At 38.1% G+C, this 17,796-nt stretch overlaps 2 protein-coding genes across 3 annotated transcripts in view; one reads left to right on the forward strand and one right to left on the reverse strand.

The window, feature by feature from the left end:
- LOC129771206 (lachesin-like) overlaps nt 1–16,820 on the reverse strand; it is a 156,279-nt gene extending 139,459 nt beyond the window's left edge. For both annotated transcript variants that reach the window (XM_055774634.1, XM_055774626.1), the window contains exon 1: nt 16,216–16,820. The gene's annotated coding sequence lies outside the window, so the exon portion shown is untranslated. The remainder of the gene's footprint in view (nt 1–16,215) is intronic.
- LOC129761374 (uncharacterized) lies at nt 9,300–10,910 on the forward strand. Its single transcript, XM_055759096.1, has one exon. The coding sequence runs from the start codon at nt 9,300–9,302 to the stop codon at nt 10,908–10,910; it is 1,611 nt and encodes a 536-aa protein (XP_055615071.1).
- Nucleotides 16,821–17,796: the final 976 nt, after the last annotated feature.

A 17,796-nucleotide genomic window follows, 5' to 3' on the forward strand; every position in this document is an offset into this window, starting at 1 on the left:
CCAAGCCGTTCATCTAAACTTTCTTCAACTCCAACTCGTTTTCAATTATTCTGGAATACTTACAATGTGTTGTCCTCACAATAGCCCACCCTTATGCGAAAACGCTTCCGCAGAACACTACGTCAGACCAAAACGAAGTTGTATCTTTGTGCTTCTTCAGAAATGGCAAGGAACGTTATGAAGATTTTTTTTGTATATCTCACCGTTTATAGTTCCAGAAAGATTGTCTCTACCTACTTGCGAATTTCGATATTTAGGAAGTTGATGGAAGTAGAACTCCATGTAGGCTTCATCATCCGTCACGATGCAACACGAGTTGGTAAGAAATAGCGTATGGAGTGTCCGGGTACGGGTTTGACAGTGACATTTTGCTTCTCATTCCTGTTTGGTGTCTTCTGCACTTTGTGAGCATGTAGTGCAGAATTATTCTTCCTAGTAGGTGATTTGTTGTTCCGACAACATGATTGTAAGTATTATATTGGTTTGGGAAAAAGAAATGTCGTATATTGTCAATATATGGCAACACTTAAACATATCTTGTGTTGTACTTATCGCATCGGGTCATACTATACGGCTATTTAAAGACGACAATCTGTGCTATAAGTGTCGTTTTGACAGTGTTATGATTGTCCTTTTCAGTCTTAAGTTATAGCGCGTCAAAGATGGAGTCCACCAAGCAAGAAATTCGCCATATTTTAATTTTTTGCTACCTGCGAGGTAAAACTGCAATGAAGGCGGCCGAAAAAATTCGTGTAGTTTATGGACCCGATACTGCAACGATTCGCACAGCACAGCGTTGGTTTGATCGATTTCGTTCTGGTGTAGTGGCTGTCGAAGATACACCCCATACTGGTATGCCAATCGTCGTGGAAACCGATATAATCGTTGAAATCATCCAAGAAGACCGGCATGTGAGCACTCGCTCGATTGGCCAGGAACTGGGTATGGACCATAAAACCGTTTGGAACCATTTACAGAAGATTGGATTCCAAAAAAAGCTGGATGTATGGGTGCCACACGAGTTAAGGCAAAAAAATCTTTTAGACCGAATCAACGCCTGTGATGCACTGCTGAAACGGAACGAACTCGACCCATTTTTGAAGAAGATGGTGACTGGTGATGAAAAGTGGATCACGTACGAAAAAAGTCGGGTTCGAAGCGCGGCGAGCCCGGATTGACGGCCAGGAAGGTTTTGCTGTGTGTTTGGTGGGACTGGAAGGGAATCATCCACTATGAGCTGCCTAACTATGGCCAGACCCTCAACTCGGTTCTCTACTGTGAGCAGCTTGGGCGATTGACCAGAAGCGGCCAGAAATGATCAATAGGAATGGTGTTGTTTTCCACCAGGACTACGCTCGGCCTCACACATCTTTGATGACCCGCCAGAAGCTACGGGAGCTCAGATGGGATGTCCTATTGCACCCACCGTATACTCCGGACCTGGCTTCAAGTGATTATCATCTCTTCCGGTCCATCCAAAACGCTCTTGATGATACTAAGTTGGCCTCAAAAGAGGCTTGCGAAAACTGGCTGAGTTTTTTGCAAATAAAGAAGGGGGGTTGTATAAGGGGGGGGATAATGAAGTTGCCTTCTAAATGGCAACAACTTTGCGAACAAAACGGCGCATATTTGACTTAAATTGGATAATTTCAAGTATGTTAAATAAAGCGTCAAATTTCGATCACAAATACGACATTTCTTTTTCCCCAACCCTATATGAACTGTTATGAAACTCGATAGATGAAAACAATACATTTGTTTTACTGACAATTTCGCAGTTTATATAGGGGAGCCGCGGGTAAGACGGACAGTTGGGGTATGATGGACAGGTGGATGATTTGTATAGTTGCATTATGAATTTCAAATTTCTGTTGATGGGAAACCATTCTACATGCTATTCTATAATATTTAAACCATCCTATGACAATGAATACTGATCAAAAGTGGAATAAAGAAACAAAAACCGAAAATCGAACATGATTCCGCGTGTGGATGTAACTTTTGCGGCTTCGATATTAAGCATTTTGAGTGGTTTAATTGCAAATTTGAACTCGCTGATGGTTATATTTCGATTTTGTGAGTTGACAAAGAAGCGATATTAGGTATGTGCGCAAAAGTAAATTCATTCGTAAGTGATAAATTTAAATTATTGAAATAATTGCACTAGGGGGTGAAATGGACAGTCATATCTATAATCACATCCAATGCGTGATGGAAGGTTAAGGGGAGAAGGAAGGAAGTTATTGAATTAAAGAGAGAAAGTTCATTCGTCTCTTGAAGGGAAGGGAAGAAGGGATTGAACTCTTTTTTATATTGCTTTCTCTTCTTGTTCTATTTCAGTTACTGGACGCACAAACACTGGGAGAGAGTGAAATTATTCCTCTCGCGAGCGATAAACATTTACGCTTCGTATATTATGAACCTGTCCATATCCCCCCACTACATGTCCATTATACCCGCACCGATAAGAATGTTCTACTTTTCGGCTTTTTTTTAATTTCAGTAAAAAACATGGAAAAACACATTTTCATAAAACATTTGGCCAGTTATTTCGAAAACCAGTATGTTGAACTGTAAGAAACTGCTTTTAAATGTTTGAAAACATGAGTTTCCAAAGATACAATTGAAGTTTTCCTTAACATATCCGTCTTACCCCCATCTCCCCTATCCAAAATTGATTTTTAGCTTGTTTTGTCATCCCGATTTATTACATTAAATAAGCGTAAAAATGACAGAAAATGCCATGACTCACAAGTACTGGTAGGCATTTGTATAATATACTAGCTGACCCGGCAAACTTCGTCCCGCACAATATTTGTTTTTTGTTATCAATCCTTCAAACATTCACGTTTTCTTACTAAGCGCAAATTCATGAGTCCAATCGTAGAACTGTTCATGGATTGATCTTCTAATCGACCCCGTTGAATATATCTTTTACTAAAAAAATCCTAGTACTTCTACCAAAACTCATCATTATATTTTTTTTTAATTCTTTATTTGAGAGGCTTTCAGCCTCCTGAGCTGGTTCGCCTCTGACTCATCATTATAATATCAGATTATTTTCAGACACAGACTCCTCGCTCTTCTCCCCTTTAGAGAGGGGGGAGGAGTGCCCATTAACCATAGAAACGTTTCGTGCCCCGTAAAATCTTAACATGCCAAATTTGGCTCTATTTGCTTGATTAGTTTTTGAGTTATGAAGAAATTTGTTTTTCATTTGTATGACAGCCCACTCTAAGGGAGGGAGATGTATCTAACCACCATAGAATCATTTATTGCACCCTCAAACCTTCACATGCCAAATTTGGTCTCGTTTGCTTGATTAATTCTCGAATAATGCAGAAATTTGTGTTTTATTTGTATGGCAGCCCCCCACTTAGAGAGGGGGGTGGAGTGTCTAACCACCGTGAAAACATTTATTACACCCTAAAACCTACATATACCTAATTTGGTTTCGTTTGCTTCATTAATTATCGAGTAATGCAGAATTGGGATTCATTTTTATGGCGCGGTGCGGATTATCCACGAAAGCGAGTTTCATAATAATTCTATAGAGCTCCCCAAAATTTGTCAGTGTGACTTAAAGACTTGCTCTTTTGTTCTGGTTTTGGCTTTTATATTATTTTACTACTGGTGCACACGACCTTACAGATGGATTCTGTAAGGCTAATGATTACTTAATTGATAAAACATAGTTTTCACGCTGAAATATCCTCGTATATCGCATTATCCGCGATTTTAGTTATCTGCGGTGACCTAGCCCGACTATTTCGCGGATAATCGGGGTTCTACTGATGGCAATATTAGATGTTAACGAGCGAGCGAAACAAAAGACAAATAAACTTTCCGCATACTTTGCCACATACACGGTCCAGACCGATATAGATAATGCTCTCCTTCATGCGCTCCTGCAATCCCAAAAAAGATGAAAAAAGAAAAAAAAAGAAAAAGAAAGATATGTCTGGTTCCCATGCATATAAACATTTTAAAGCGCTGGGGGACACATGACATTATTTGCCTATTTGACGATTCAAGGCAAGAAATGGCATGTTTTCTGTCAAAAATGAAATGCTTTCTGAAATTTGTTGATTAAAAAGTGTGACATCTTCAAACACTGAAATTCGGTGACATTTTTTAAAAATCTGAGCACCTCTCATTTTGTAGGTGTATACCTGTAGAATGATTACCTTAATTTTGACGTTTGCTCTCCAGTTTTCGAGATGGCGTTCAAGCAAGAGGAGTAACGTAACTGTGAGCATCACCCTAATTAATGCTAGTTAACGCAAGTTAGTTAATGGGTAATCTGTCCTTCTGTCGTTTCGCTTATCGGCTTTATTTCCATTTAACGGTGAAAACAAAATGAAGTTTATCCGTGATGACAACGATACGTTGTCGACATTTGGATACAACATTAGTTTTCTACTAAATCTTATCATTATAAAATAAAATTATCTTCAGATACAATTCTTGAAAGGAATTATTTTACCACATGAAGGAAACAAAGTTTTCCAAAAGTAGTTAAATAGTAAATCGCATTTGCCAGCTATCTCAAATTTCTGAACACTCTATGCCGCTCAAACTGATCCTGTTGATCCATAGATGCTCTCACTGGGGCACTTCCTCATTGATCGCCCTCTCACCGCTATACTAGAACCATGTTACCAAAATGAACCTCAGTCGTGTTTGAAGTAGAAGATTTATAGTAGAGTCTGATTGATCGAACGACATCAAAACCCTCAATAACATAACAAATGAATTAAAAAAAAGCTGCTGTTTCATGCACTGGATATCTGCGAATCTCACTCTTACTTGGCGTATAAATTCGCGAACAATTTGCTTAAGTCGCCCTGATGACCGTAAGCTGGTAGAACATAACGTAAACTGTTCCATCGAATTTAACGAATAATAAGATAATCAGATAGTCAATTCCGAAAATCGGCACGACCCTCAAATTATCAATAAAATCAGTTTCATTCATAACTCGGATTAATCACGAAACGATGATTTCTATGTACCAATGCGATCGTAAATTTTCGTGATTATTCCAAGGGTACGGGGATCAATACATTAGTCGTCTCGTTTTATCATTATGCTCTCCGTGCCAACAATTATTTAATTTCGTGCAGCTCATTGCGCTATAAACCAGCTATCTCTGCCAAATTCCATTTGTCTGCATTTGAACTGAACGTATTGCTCGCCTCCATGAAAAAACCCCACATTAAACGGAGGAATGATTTTTGGGGGAGAAGGATAATATAAACTGTTTATAAATCAGCACAAATCAAACACACAAAGGATAGTACAGAACCAGAGCCTTTACCCTTCCTCAGAGCGTCGAACTGTGGTTATTATCGTGAAAACCTCAAAAGAGTCATAAACTTGCATTCTGTCGCCGTGACGATTCGTGGTGTATGGCTCTGAATTTATTCAGAGCGAATTATTGGGAATGATAAAACTATTCGGTCCGAATTTCATTCAACCATTTTGATTCAACTTATAATCGATAATTCCAATAGATTTTATTCTTGTTATTGTTTATCTACGTTATTTTAGTGAATCAAAATTAATTTCAAGCATCCTTTTATATATTTTTTTTTCAAATTGTGTTAAGATATTCGAACAGAATATCAATAGATAGGAAACCACTTTCCACACAGTATTTTGTGTTTGGGTGACAAACGCAAACCGCACGCAATCAATCGTGAAAGCGAATAAAACAAAACACCAAATTAATACGTTCAACTACCAACTAATTCGATAGTTTTGCAGCGTTTAGGGTGAGTAGGGTGGTTCCAACAGATTTGCACAAGTGTGTCTCCGGTGATATTCATGCCGGGTACGGGTACACATACTTTGTTGTTGTTGTTGTTGTTTACGTGCACATAATTAGTTTATCGCTTCTACGATCCCCATGAATAATTTTCTCCGCACAAGCCAAGTTAAGTTGGCACGTGTGGACATTTGGATTGCGGTAAGGGGTGGTTCAGACAAAACGTCCTTGCCTCAAGCAGAACGGTATGATGAAGTTGATTTAGCTAGTGGTCACCCGAGTTTGTGTTTGGGTATGTGGAAATCCTGTGGCAAGAGGAAGCGTGCTTTCCACACCTTTTGTTGTATTTTGGTTTCCGTTCAGTTTAGGTTGCTTATGACGGATAGAGTAAAAGCTAACCATTGAAATTGATAATTGGTTGTATAACGAGTAAGAATATGAACATATGTATTATGTAGAGTTTTTAGATGGACCAGGTGTGTTTAGAGTGTTGGTCTTATTTTTGCCAATTAATTCATGAATCAGCAAGATGTGGTTAGCTGTAATGATTACGAAATCGTTGACATTGTTTGTGTTATTTTTTTCTATTGAAAATTAAAAGCAACTTTTTAGTATTTTTTTCTTTTTCCATAATTTATTGTTTTCCTTGCATTTTTCTCGATTTCTTATCACTCTGGAAATTTTGCAATGCGAGAAAAAGGTGGTAATCGCTTGGTGCCGAGTCCGGACTATATGGTGGATGCATTTAAACATCAGAATCCGAAAAAAAAATCAAATTGCACATATTTTACTGTTGCAGTATCGGCGCAATAAACACCATTCACAATTTCAGCGGTCTGGCTTGCATTTTCGTATTTATATAAGAAATAGTATAAAATGTACCGAATTTTCCCTTCTCCATTGTTAACACGATGTAACTCACAACAGAATGAACCAAACAAAAAACAGCAAAAGATTTTTTTAGTGTGGAATGTCATGCCTAAACCTGAAATTGTATGATCGATATTACGCGAGCCAACCAGCTGACGAGAAAATAATGGATAACTTTCTGCCCAATCTAATAGCTTATACATTTCCGTATTTTACAATAAATCAATGATGGCAATGTATAATCACTGAAGTACGCACCCTTCTAGCTTTAATGTTTTTTTAAAGCTTGAAATTGGAATGTCATGTAGGAGATTTTTCGAAATTTCTCTCCCCGATCATTCATCTCAATATCAATGATTTTTTTCTATCATTTCTGGTGTTGTCATCTTTATCATATACATCATAATGTTAACAGGATCCACATGGTAACTCTCAATGATGTATTAGACCGAGATCCAATTGCCGTAGCGAAAATGTTTACTCAGCAAAATTAACTCTTTTTGCAATTCGTCCGAAAAGATTTTATCGAACGAATACACTCTGTCCAACTTAAGGCCAGGTGATAATCTGGCTGCTTTGTGCTATTGTAAACAAACGGTGCTTCAACTTATATTCTAGTGTATTAGTGACTACCATATACTGCATGATTTTCATATGTGTGTGTGCGAGCGCTGAGCGTAAACCAAAGGTTTTGTATTTTTCAAGTTTCTCTAAGACTAGTTACACTTTTTCCGTTGTTTTAGTTGTTTTGATCAATTAATCTGGAAAATGCCAAAGGGAAAAGTCCTCACGGAGAGAAAAGAAAGACAAATCGATGCATTTCACCAAGAAAATGTTGGTATCAGAGAAACTGCTCATTGTATTTGACGAACCCATCAAGTAGTGCTCAATTAAAATGACGAATGACGAAGGATATGATAAGTAGGAGAGAGCTCCACGTAAATCGAAGCTCTCTGACCGGAATAGGGGGGAACAAGCTAGAACAGCTTCGAATACCTCAAAATCGCTTATGCAAATAAAGCAATATTTCAATCAAAATGTTACTTGGGTGATAATTCGACAAGTTTGGGAAAAAATCCTCAAATAAAGAGGTTAAAAGGTTAAAGCACTCATCTTACACCATCACACATCGGAAGACGTCTAAGTTTTGCCAAAGCTCCTATCAACCGACAGTGGGACATGGTATGTTGTGACAAAGAATGTTTCCAAAAGAATACATTTTGCTATTTACCATAACGAAAAGTTTTTAAATGTATACGTTATCTTCGCTGCCGAAAAAATGTTTAATTTGGATGGTTCTGATGGTTTCAACGGGTACTGGCGCGATTTACGGAAGACGGAACAGTATTTTTCAACCAGGAATTTTGGTGGAGGCTCGTGCATGGTTTGGGCGGGATTCTGTGCAACCGGAAAGCTCAAGATAGCTTTCATATCATTCAAGGAATACATGCCTGTTCTGAAATCCTCTCTCCTACCGTTTTTGCGTGGATATCGTCACAAAAAATGCACATATCATACCATATTCATATCAACAAGGAAACTAAGCAATGGATTAAGAACCAAAAACTTAATTTTTTGGACCGGCCGGCTCACTCTCCAAACATGAATCCTGTTGAAAATCTTAGGGGGATTCTTGTACGCAGAATTTGCACTGAGGGAAAACGGTACACCACGATTGAAGAGCTGAAGGTCGCAATTTCGGAAACATGGAGAAAATATCGAGATAATCGTTCAGCAGCATTTGGTAAATAGTATTCCAACATGAATTTTCCAAGTTTTTAGGCGAAATGGCAAGGTTGCCAATTATTGACATGTAAATCAGCCGATCGTTCTGAGTTTTCCATTGATAATACTTATGAATTATGAAATGGTCTTATAGAAACTGGACAGCTGAAATTATCATATTAAGGCACAATAAATAAACAAACAACCCTTTCGAACGAAATTGAAGTTAAATATACTTTATTCTAAGCATTCAACAATGTACGAATATATCTTGTTGAAATTCTAACTGTGTTGCAACGAAATAGAATCAGGGTGGTCTTCTAGAAGTTGGACAGAGTGTACAATTGTAGTGAAAATTGCACCGAGAAGACGACCCATTTATGAATAGAACAATAACTAACGTTTATCGCACCTTACTTGTATACAAGAAGTTCATGGTATCCAAGACACAACTGCATTGTTCACTTAGGATTTCAAATTTATTTAATAATTTTGTTAGTTCTGAATATTATTTTAAAATGAAACGAAATTTGAGTATTCTTTAGATGAAAATTGGTGCCTCCGAAATGTGTGGTTTTTTGCTTGTTGCGCATCGGAAGCCAAAGCTAACTGTATATATGCCAACATAATTATGAACAACGCTCGACATAATCCTGAATTGCTATCAGGTACCCGTTGTCCAACGAAGCGGGAACTTTTACGCACCCTTATGATGATTTTTTATCCGTTGGGGTTGATAGCGCATGTATTAATGTACCTTAAGGTACTGCTGCAGGAAGTTTGGAGATCGGGGGTGCAATGGGACGACCCAATCCCAGATAAACTGTTTTAAAAGTGGCTGATTTGGCTAAAGGTGTTACCGCTTGTTGAGAAGGTCAAGATCCCTCGCTGCTTTCGGTCAGTGATTTCAGCAAACTCAAATACCGCAGTACAAATGCATACGTTCATGGACGGCGGAGATAATGGATTTGCAGCAGCAGTTTTTTTGCGCTTTGAAGAAGGTGACCAGGTAGAGTGCTCCTTGGTTAGCGCGAAGACCCGGGTAGCACCATTGAAATACCTGTCAACACCGAGATGTGAGCTGCAAGGCGCAGTATTAGGCGTGCGACTAGCGAACAGCATAACTAAATCGCTCACCATTACCGTATCAAAACGTTATTTTTGGACCGATTCCCGTAACTTGCAGTGTTGGTTGAACTCGGACCATCGCCGCTACAGTCCATATGTAGGATGTCGGATAAGCGAAATTCTAGATAGTACGAACTTGCGTGACTGGCGTTACGTACCATCGAAGAAAAATGTAGCCGACGATGGAACAAAATGGGAGCGAATACCCGATGTATCCACGGGCAGCAGATGGTTTATAGGACCCGATTTTTTACGGAGATCGGAGCAGGAGTGGCCACGAGCACCATTTACTGTTGGAACAACTGATCTTGAGCTTCGACCGCATCTGCTTCTTCACTGTGAAGCTTTTGTACGAATCATACCAACCGGAAAATACTCAAACTGGAAAAAATTACAGAGAATTACAGCTTTCGTCCTGCGCTTCATTAGAAACCTTCGCAAAAAGATCAAAGGGCAATCTTATACGACCGGTCCATTGGAGCAGTTCGAGATTGTGGAAGCAACCAATCTACTTTATCGCGAAGCACAGATGGACTGTTATTGCGATGAAATCGCACTTCTTCGTAATCGTCAAACCGATATTAACGTGCTCCTACCAAAAGGCAGCCCTATATTCCGTGTAGCTCCATACATTGACGCAGCCGGTGTTCTACGAAGCAGAACCAGAATTCAAGCTTGTGATCATGCCAATCAGGAAACTAAAAACCCTGTTATACTCCCACCAGCACATCACACAACGCACCTTGTAATGCAACACTATCATGAACAGAAGAACCACATCAATCACACAACTGTAATCAACGAACTTCGCCTTCGTTATTCTATCTCTCGGCTTAACTCTACTTTTCGAAAGGTTCGATCCAATTGTCATAAATGTAAGATTGAGAGAGCCAAGGTGATTCCACTGGCTATGGCCGATTTACCCCACGCACGACTAGCCGCCTTCGCCAGACCATTTTCCTACATAGGGATAGATTATTTTGGACCTATGTTGGTAGTTGTCAGACGTCGAACTGATAAACGCTGGGGTGTTCTAATACCATGCCTTACTACGCGAGCAATACATATTGAAATCGCGCACACATTGAATACAGGTTCCTGTATCATGGCATTGCGCCGCTTTATTTCAAGGCGTGGTATCCCCATTGACATTTACAGCGATAGAGGCACAAACTTCCAGGGTGCCTCTAAAGAATTATCCATTCTGTTGGAGAGTGTCAACCAAGAACGGATGTTAGAGGAATTTGTCAACGAGAACACAACATGGAAGTTTATACCTCCTGGATCTCCACACATGGGTGCCGCGTGGGAAAGGCTGGTGCAATCCGTGAAGCGTAATCTGCAACAGTTGAAGTTACCAAGACTACCTAGTGATGAAGTCCTTAACAGTGAAGTCTGGGAGCTGCTAATTGTATGAAACCTCTAGTGACTTGCGAAGATACAGGCGTAGCACTGAAACGGTCATGGGAGCTGTCACAATCAATAGCCAATTTTTTTTTGGAAGCAATGGCGCTACGATTATTTGCCGTGTCTAACCAGAAGGTCTAAATGGTTTACGCCAGCGAAGCTCATAGCGGTTGATGACATTGTCGTGATCGTGGATCCTCAACATCCTAGGAATGTGTGGCCAAAAGGCAGAGTTATCGCCACCAGTCAAGCAAAAGATGGTCAGGTAAGAAGAGTAACAGTCCAAACATCAGCTGGTATTCTAGAACGACCTGCAGTGAAGATAGCTGGCCTCGACGTCGGCGTTAGAAAGAGTACTTTTCAGGATGACTTTCAACGTACTGAGGGGGGAGTGTTGCAAGCGCCGCCGTGAACGTTAGGCCTCGCACAAAAATAGATTGAACTGACAGTATGGTAGGGAAGAAGAATAAACAAAAAACATCATAAATTGTACGTAATTGTCAAAAGCCACGCTCCTCATAAGTGAACTTCAATTATTTGACAAATTCTAAATTTTATCCTAAATTCTATGCTTATAATTATATTGATTCTTATATCAGGTATGGTTCAATGAAATATTATTAAACTAAAAACTATAGATGAATATCATTAAAATCAACAGATACAAAAGCATACTTTAAAACCAAATCGCCAGATATATTTGAGGACGGATTGGAGGTTATCAATCTTATAGTATTCATTTGTCATGCATAATTCTCGCTTTAAATTATTTTATTTAGGCCTTACAAAGATACTTTCGTACTTAGGGTCAAGTCTTGTCGGAAAACGAGTATAAAAGTTGAAGAGGATTACTAAATGTAAATCTAAATTAATTTATAAGAAAATGAACTAAATCAACACAAAATGTATTCTAGGAAATTTTTATCGTATAATACAAACGAATTAAAAACACAGAATTTTCTTCTTCATCGTGCTGGTTGCGTGCGGACGCAACACACAATGACAATGAAGGTAGTCTTTCCTCTAAAATAAGTCTATACCTTGAATCACTCACCAAAATTACAAACGACTCTACAGATACTAAGGCAAATTCACAAACGAACCGGATCGTTGTTGCCGTCAGCGAATGGAAAACGCAAAATTCTTAATATTCATCGCAAAACAAATTTCACCTATTCACCTACCTATTCACCTAGAGTCTCATTTTAAACTTTCTCATGCATACAAAAACATTGTAAGAAACACATAACGTTCCGCATAATGAGGCTTGGTTTAGTTGGAGTGGCATATTTATCCAGGGTCAAAGCCACAAAAGGATCCTCTTCAAGCGCAGAATGTGATGCCGTATATCAGCATCAGATTTTGAATGAATCGGTCCAGTATCTATCGCAACTAACAAAATGTTATTTTTCATTAGATAAACAATTGAATAACTGTAAAATATTAGGCGTTATCTAAACGCCCTAACTGTCTCGTTTTGATTGGCCCGATTTACGGTTTCCCTAACACAGGCATCAATACCAAGCAGCCTTGGGGAAATCGGCATTGCAAATACATGAAAGTAGGTGGACTTTTGTTCTCACAGAAAAATGTTCTCTAATACAGACTTCAAACCAATCAGCGATGGAGGAATCGGCATTGCAAACACATGAAAGTAGGGGGAGCTTTTGTTCCCACCGAAATGTGTTCCTTAACAGAAAATTCATGCAAGTCGGGGGTATTTTTGTTCCGATTGAAATGTGTTTCCCTAACACAGACTTCAAAACCAAGGTTTCTGGGGAAATCAGCTCTGCAAATAAATGCAAACAGTTAGTACTTTTGTCCTCGCTTGCCATTGTGCAGCCTGGAATATGTCTGTCCTAAACTTAGGAACCTGGGAAAATCGTGTAGACACTAGAAGCGAATGAACTCTCCAGTTTCAAGCGAATTCGCGGTTCGAGAAGTACGTACACTTGAGATATGTAAAATTCAGAGGGAAATGTAAAATAAAATAATCGCTCGATAATTCTTCCGTACATATATTTTATCCTAGGCATCAAACCAAACGTAAAAGGTCTGGCATGAAATTTACTTGTAACGAAGAACATAATCTATCACAATGCATGAATTTACCATACATGGCATTATACAATCTTTTTACTCACAAAGCAATTATATTGAATTCAATTGAAGTTGGAAACTGTTTCATTCAATCAAGAATTTAATCAATACAAACGAATTATTGCTAAGCTAAGGTAGTCCCACGTCAACCTTGCGGTTATATCATAGATATAACCCACCCATTTTTTTTTTAATTTCTAGACTAGAATACCCCCTTAAGGCGGATCTTGTATGGTGAGGGCAGGTTTTTGTGCAAGACCAATTAATACATAGTTTTTTTTTGTTTTGGCTGAAAACTCCAAAGGTGAAGATGAAGTGGATATGTTAAATTGTCCAGAAAGTATTGTATTTTGATAAGAGATGACGCTCTTCGGTTTGTCGTTTTATTCTAGAAAAAAAGTACTACGTTATTTTTTTAAATTCAGACCGAATCTAGGGTTCGCTCAGCCTGAGTCTAATTCCAGCTAATACAGGTTCTTGACTCATACATTAAGAAAGCCTCCAATTTAAAAAATGGCTGACCGAACAGAACCAATTGAACCCGTACGTATATCAGTTGTAGCCATGGATCGACACAGGAATTACCGCAGCACTTGATATTCAACAACGGTTTGCGGTACTTCAAGTCCTTCATAGGCACTAGGGTATAATCACGTCAGTCTGAGTCTGCCATTCCTGAAATGAACACGATTGAAGTTTTCTATATAAATCTGTCAATTCAATTGACTGCTGATCAAAGTTAACGTGTCACAGTATTTGTGTACAATTTTGAAAAACAAAAATTAATATCATGCAGTGATAAAATTCGTAATTGTAGAATATGTAGTTTTCAAAGGGTATTAGAAATCTTCATCGCCAATTAGAACAGTAAGAAAATGGATTGCTTTATTCAATAACGATTGGAAAAGTAAAAAAAATAAAGGATATTACAGGCCGGACTCGATTATATACAGACTCGATTTTATGTGATTCGATTATATACAATTTTGGGCTCGATTATATACAGTTTGGAGAAAATATTTTTTTAATATTTCAAATAAGACTTATTTCAAGAAGAAATTTAACCTTTCAACGTTAAGGTGTAATTTAAGTGATTATTACATGTACAGTGGGGTAAACATCGTGATTTTTGAAGATTTTGCTTGAATTTTCACCAAGAATTGTTTATGTCGATATTGCAGCCAAATTAAGAAAGAAAGAAGTTGGGTGTCAAAGAACAAATTATAGGGCGGTTAGAGAGCTTCAATTTAATTGATAGAAACAATCTAGTTTAATATACATTTTTAGGATGAAATTAATAATAACAGATTAAAAATAATTAACTTTTAAGTTTTTCACTTCCAAAATGTTATTTAAATCCACTAATTTAGATGTTCCACTACTATATCCTATACTAAATCTCCTCATATTTCAAATGAAAGCAACAGAATCGTATTCCGTAGCGTACTTTGTAATGTAGAGCCAGTTTGAGGCAACAAAGTCCGAAACAAAAAAGAAATTCAATAACTCTGTCATTGTTGAAATTCGAACATATGCGTAGAAGGATTTTTTTCATCAAATTTGATCGTCTATCACTTGCTAAGAGAATTTAGATAAATTTATTTTTTTTCATCTGAGAAAGGTATTTTCTGACTTTAAGGGGATGAATAAAAAATCAAATTCCTCTTTTATATTCAAAAAACGAAAAATACATGCAAAAAAACGAATAAAAAAATATTTGTTTTTTTACTCGATTATATACAGGATTCGATTATATACAGTGAAAAGAAATCAGAAACTGTATATAATCGAGTCCGCGCTGTATAGGGAAAGATCGTTGATTACTTGAGATTTTCAACAGAAATGGAAGAAGGATATTATCAGACATTGTGAGCAATATTTTCTTCTGAAAATGTTTGGGGTTCAGAAAGCAGTAAGAAACTGTTGGAACCTTTCGGGCCAGTTATGTATGTATAAGAAATCCTGAGAAAGGGCTTTTTTGCGGAACAATTGTTGCTACCCTCTTCATCAGATTTCTCTGACTCTCGGCCAGGGTTGCCAACCATAATTTTGAAAAATCAGGAAGAATGAAAATAAAAATCAGGGAAAATCAGGATAGCTCATATTGGGTTGTGCGGAAAGATGGTGATGAGTTTTGGGAAAACAAAAGCATCATTTTTAGACAGACTTACATATATTAAAATTTTATTCTACATCCTACTTTTTCATTGTTTTGTTACACATTCTTTCGCCATCTTTCACGCAGCTTCAAAACTCTATCCTCTCAGAACATGTTTGTTTTCTCGTATTTTTTTTTGCTGGCGATAAAGTTGAGGTTTTCGGCATTGAGAGAATTTTGCAAAGATCTTTTGATCGTTTATATCATCGTTTTATATTATATAAAATCTCCAGTGAATTGCAGAGAAATAAATATTCAGAAATTCTTTGAATTTATCATCCATACTTGAAATGAAAGTCACCAAATGAGGGAAGCATATCAGCAGTGGATGAATTGATGAATGTTTTTCAAAATTTGACGTTATTTGACGTTATTGTAAAATTATCTAGACCGGTTTTGAAAACTCTCGAAAAATTTTAACATAATGAAAATAATTCGGGAATTTCAGTCTGGAAAAGTCGATTTGGAACGATCAACATAATGGTTAAAAAAGTTAGATACAGCTTTGTATCAGGAGAATGTAATGGATGTGCGGCCCGGAGAGCTATTATGGCAGTTCTCATTTGTAATCAGGAAAAATTTGACAGGGATCCCAATATATTTTCTACGGATAATTCATTCTGATAAAGCAAAAAGTAAAATTCAGGGAAAATCAGGATCATTTCTTAAAAATCAGGCAAAATAGAGTGTCCGTCAGGATATCAGGGAACATGCCAAATAGTCTGGGAAATCCTGAAAAATCAGGAAGGTTTGCATCTCTGCTCTCGGCTGTGGTAAGATCATTAGAACAAGCGTGTTGCAGTTCGAATAGATTACGTCATATAACAAAATGTATTTCAATGCGTGCGTTTTAGGAAAATAAATAATCCCCGTTCTGTGGCGGCCCTCAATAGTTTACCAAAGAAGCTCTAATAACTGAAAGTAGCAGTGATCCGATCTATATTTCCAAGATGGAAAATATGAAGAATAAGTGACTTCAATCGGTAGGAGACGAGAAACCACCGTTTGGATCCGTGAGAGAATGTAAATGCGATGATTTAGAAAGTGAAACACTTACACGTTTGGTTTGCGGTTCCTTGTTTTGCATCCCAGATGAACTCGATTTCGGTTGGTTTTTGCTCTGGATTATTTTCTTCCTTCTGTAGTATATTGTCACTAACCGTTTAAATTCAAATAACCGAAAAACACTCTTTTCAAACACAAACTGAAATATCAATTCCGAACGATACAAATATTTCAATTCCTGCTGTTGTTTTCATTTATATTTATTTAAGCCATTATTTTTAATCACACTTTTCACCGCAAATCAACCTGCAGGCAGCGACACGCACCAGTAAAATACTTTATCATTTCAACGAAATCAACAAAACACTCCAACGAACTCTCCCCCACTGGTTTTACCCAATCAATCGGTAGATTAACACGTTAATTGAGAGCAATTAAAAATTGGTCCCACATCTCATCACTGCGGGAATGTGACCGCTCCTGGCGGGGGATTACGGATTGGTTAATACCGCAGTTTTCACCGTTGTTCATGTGCGCTTTGATCACCGCGTATGTTGAGGAGATATGTCCTTTTGGTGCAATAAAAACCAAACACCGTCCAGTGTAGTTGATTACGCGTACATCCCGTTCGAGTTTTGCACAACCGACCGACGACACAGCTGATGGAATACTGCAAATGATTGCAAATTCCAAACATTTTGCACTGTATTCCGTTGGACAAGCGTGCCGAGTGGCCAGTTCATTGAGTCCCCCAGTAAGACGGTTCGGAGATTCATTTCCCGAAGGGGTGGATGAATTTCATTCCTTGCCAGTTTGCTCCCCTAAACGTGGATTGGAGGGCGCATGAGCAACAACTCCACACCGAAACGAACTGATAAGATTGGCACGAGCCGGTAATCGGGGGAAATTTCACGAGAAAGAATATCTAAGACAAGTTTTTCTCATCCGAAATATATGGACAAGAGCGTCGGGAAAATATTATTGTTGTTATGGAATACGTTTCAAATCACAGTGAACGAGAAAACAGAAAAGATGACCAAAACACTGGACCACCTTGAAGATTGTCCATCAAATGAACTGTTCGAATCATTGTTTCAAATAGCAAAAAAAAAAATCCTGATACAACCAACTGCAGCACAGAAAACAAAATTGCAGGATCGTATTACAGATACGACGACGAGAGTGCTGACAAAAAATAAGCTCAAGGCACGTCCCTCTGCGCCTGTCTTCGATTTTGTTTTTTTTTGGTACGTTTTTTGTCTACCAGATGCTCCTTCTGTTGGAGTGATCTTTTTTTAAATCGCCTGCTCTACTTATACTCCCACTTTGTCTCTGGCAGCAACATTGTGTCCATCCTTTCCGGAACGGAGGGAGGGTCGGAGAATAATGAAACGATCCGGCAGATTACATTGGCGGAGTCAATTAATGCAAAATTATGTGTTTGAACTTGGACCAGTTTTTTCTTGCCTGACACGGAAGGGATGTTTTTCATTTCTTGTGGGAAAAGTGATTTTGGAAAGCACGTAATTTGGGTTATTTCATTGTTTAGCCGGGTGCCGCCGGGGGTACTGTCCTGACGGGAAATTAAATTTGGGTGTGTTTCTCGCCTTAATAATGTGTCGGCTACAGATTG

Source organism: Toxorhynchites rutilus, chromosome 1, assembly GCF_029784135.1.
Source record: "Toxorhynchites rutilus septentrionalis strain SRP chromosome 1, ASM2978413v1, whole genome shotgun sequence".
Classification (NCBI taxonomy): Eukaryota; Metazoa; Arthropoda; class Insecta; order Diptera; family Culicidae; genus Toxorhynchites; species Toxorhynchites rutilus.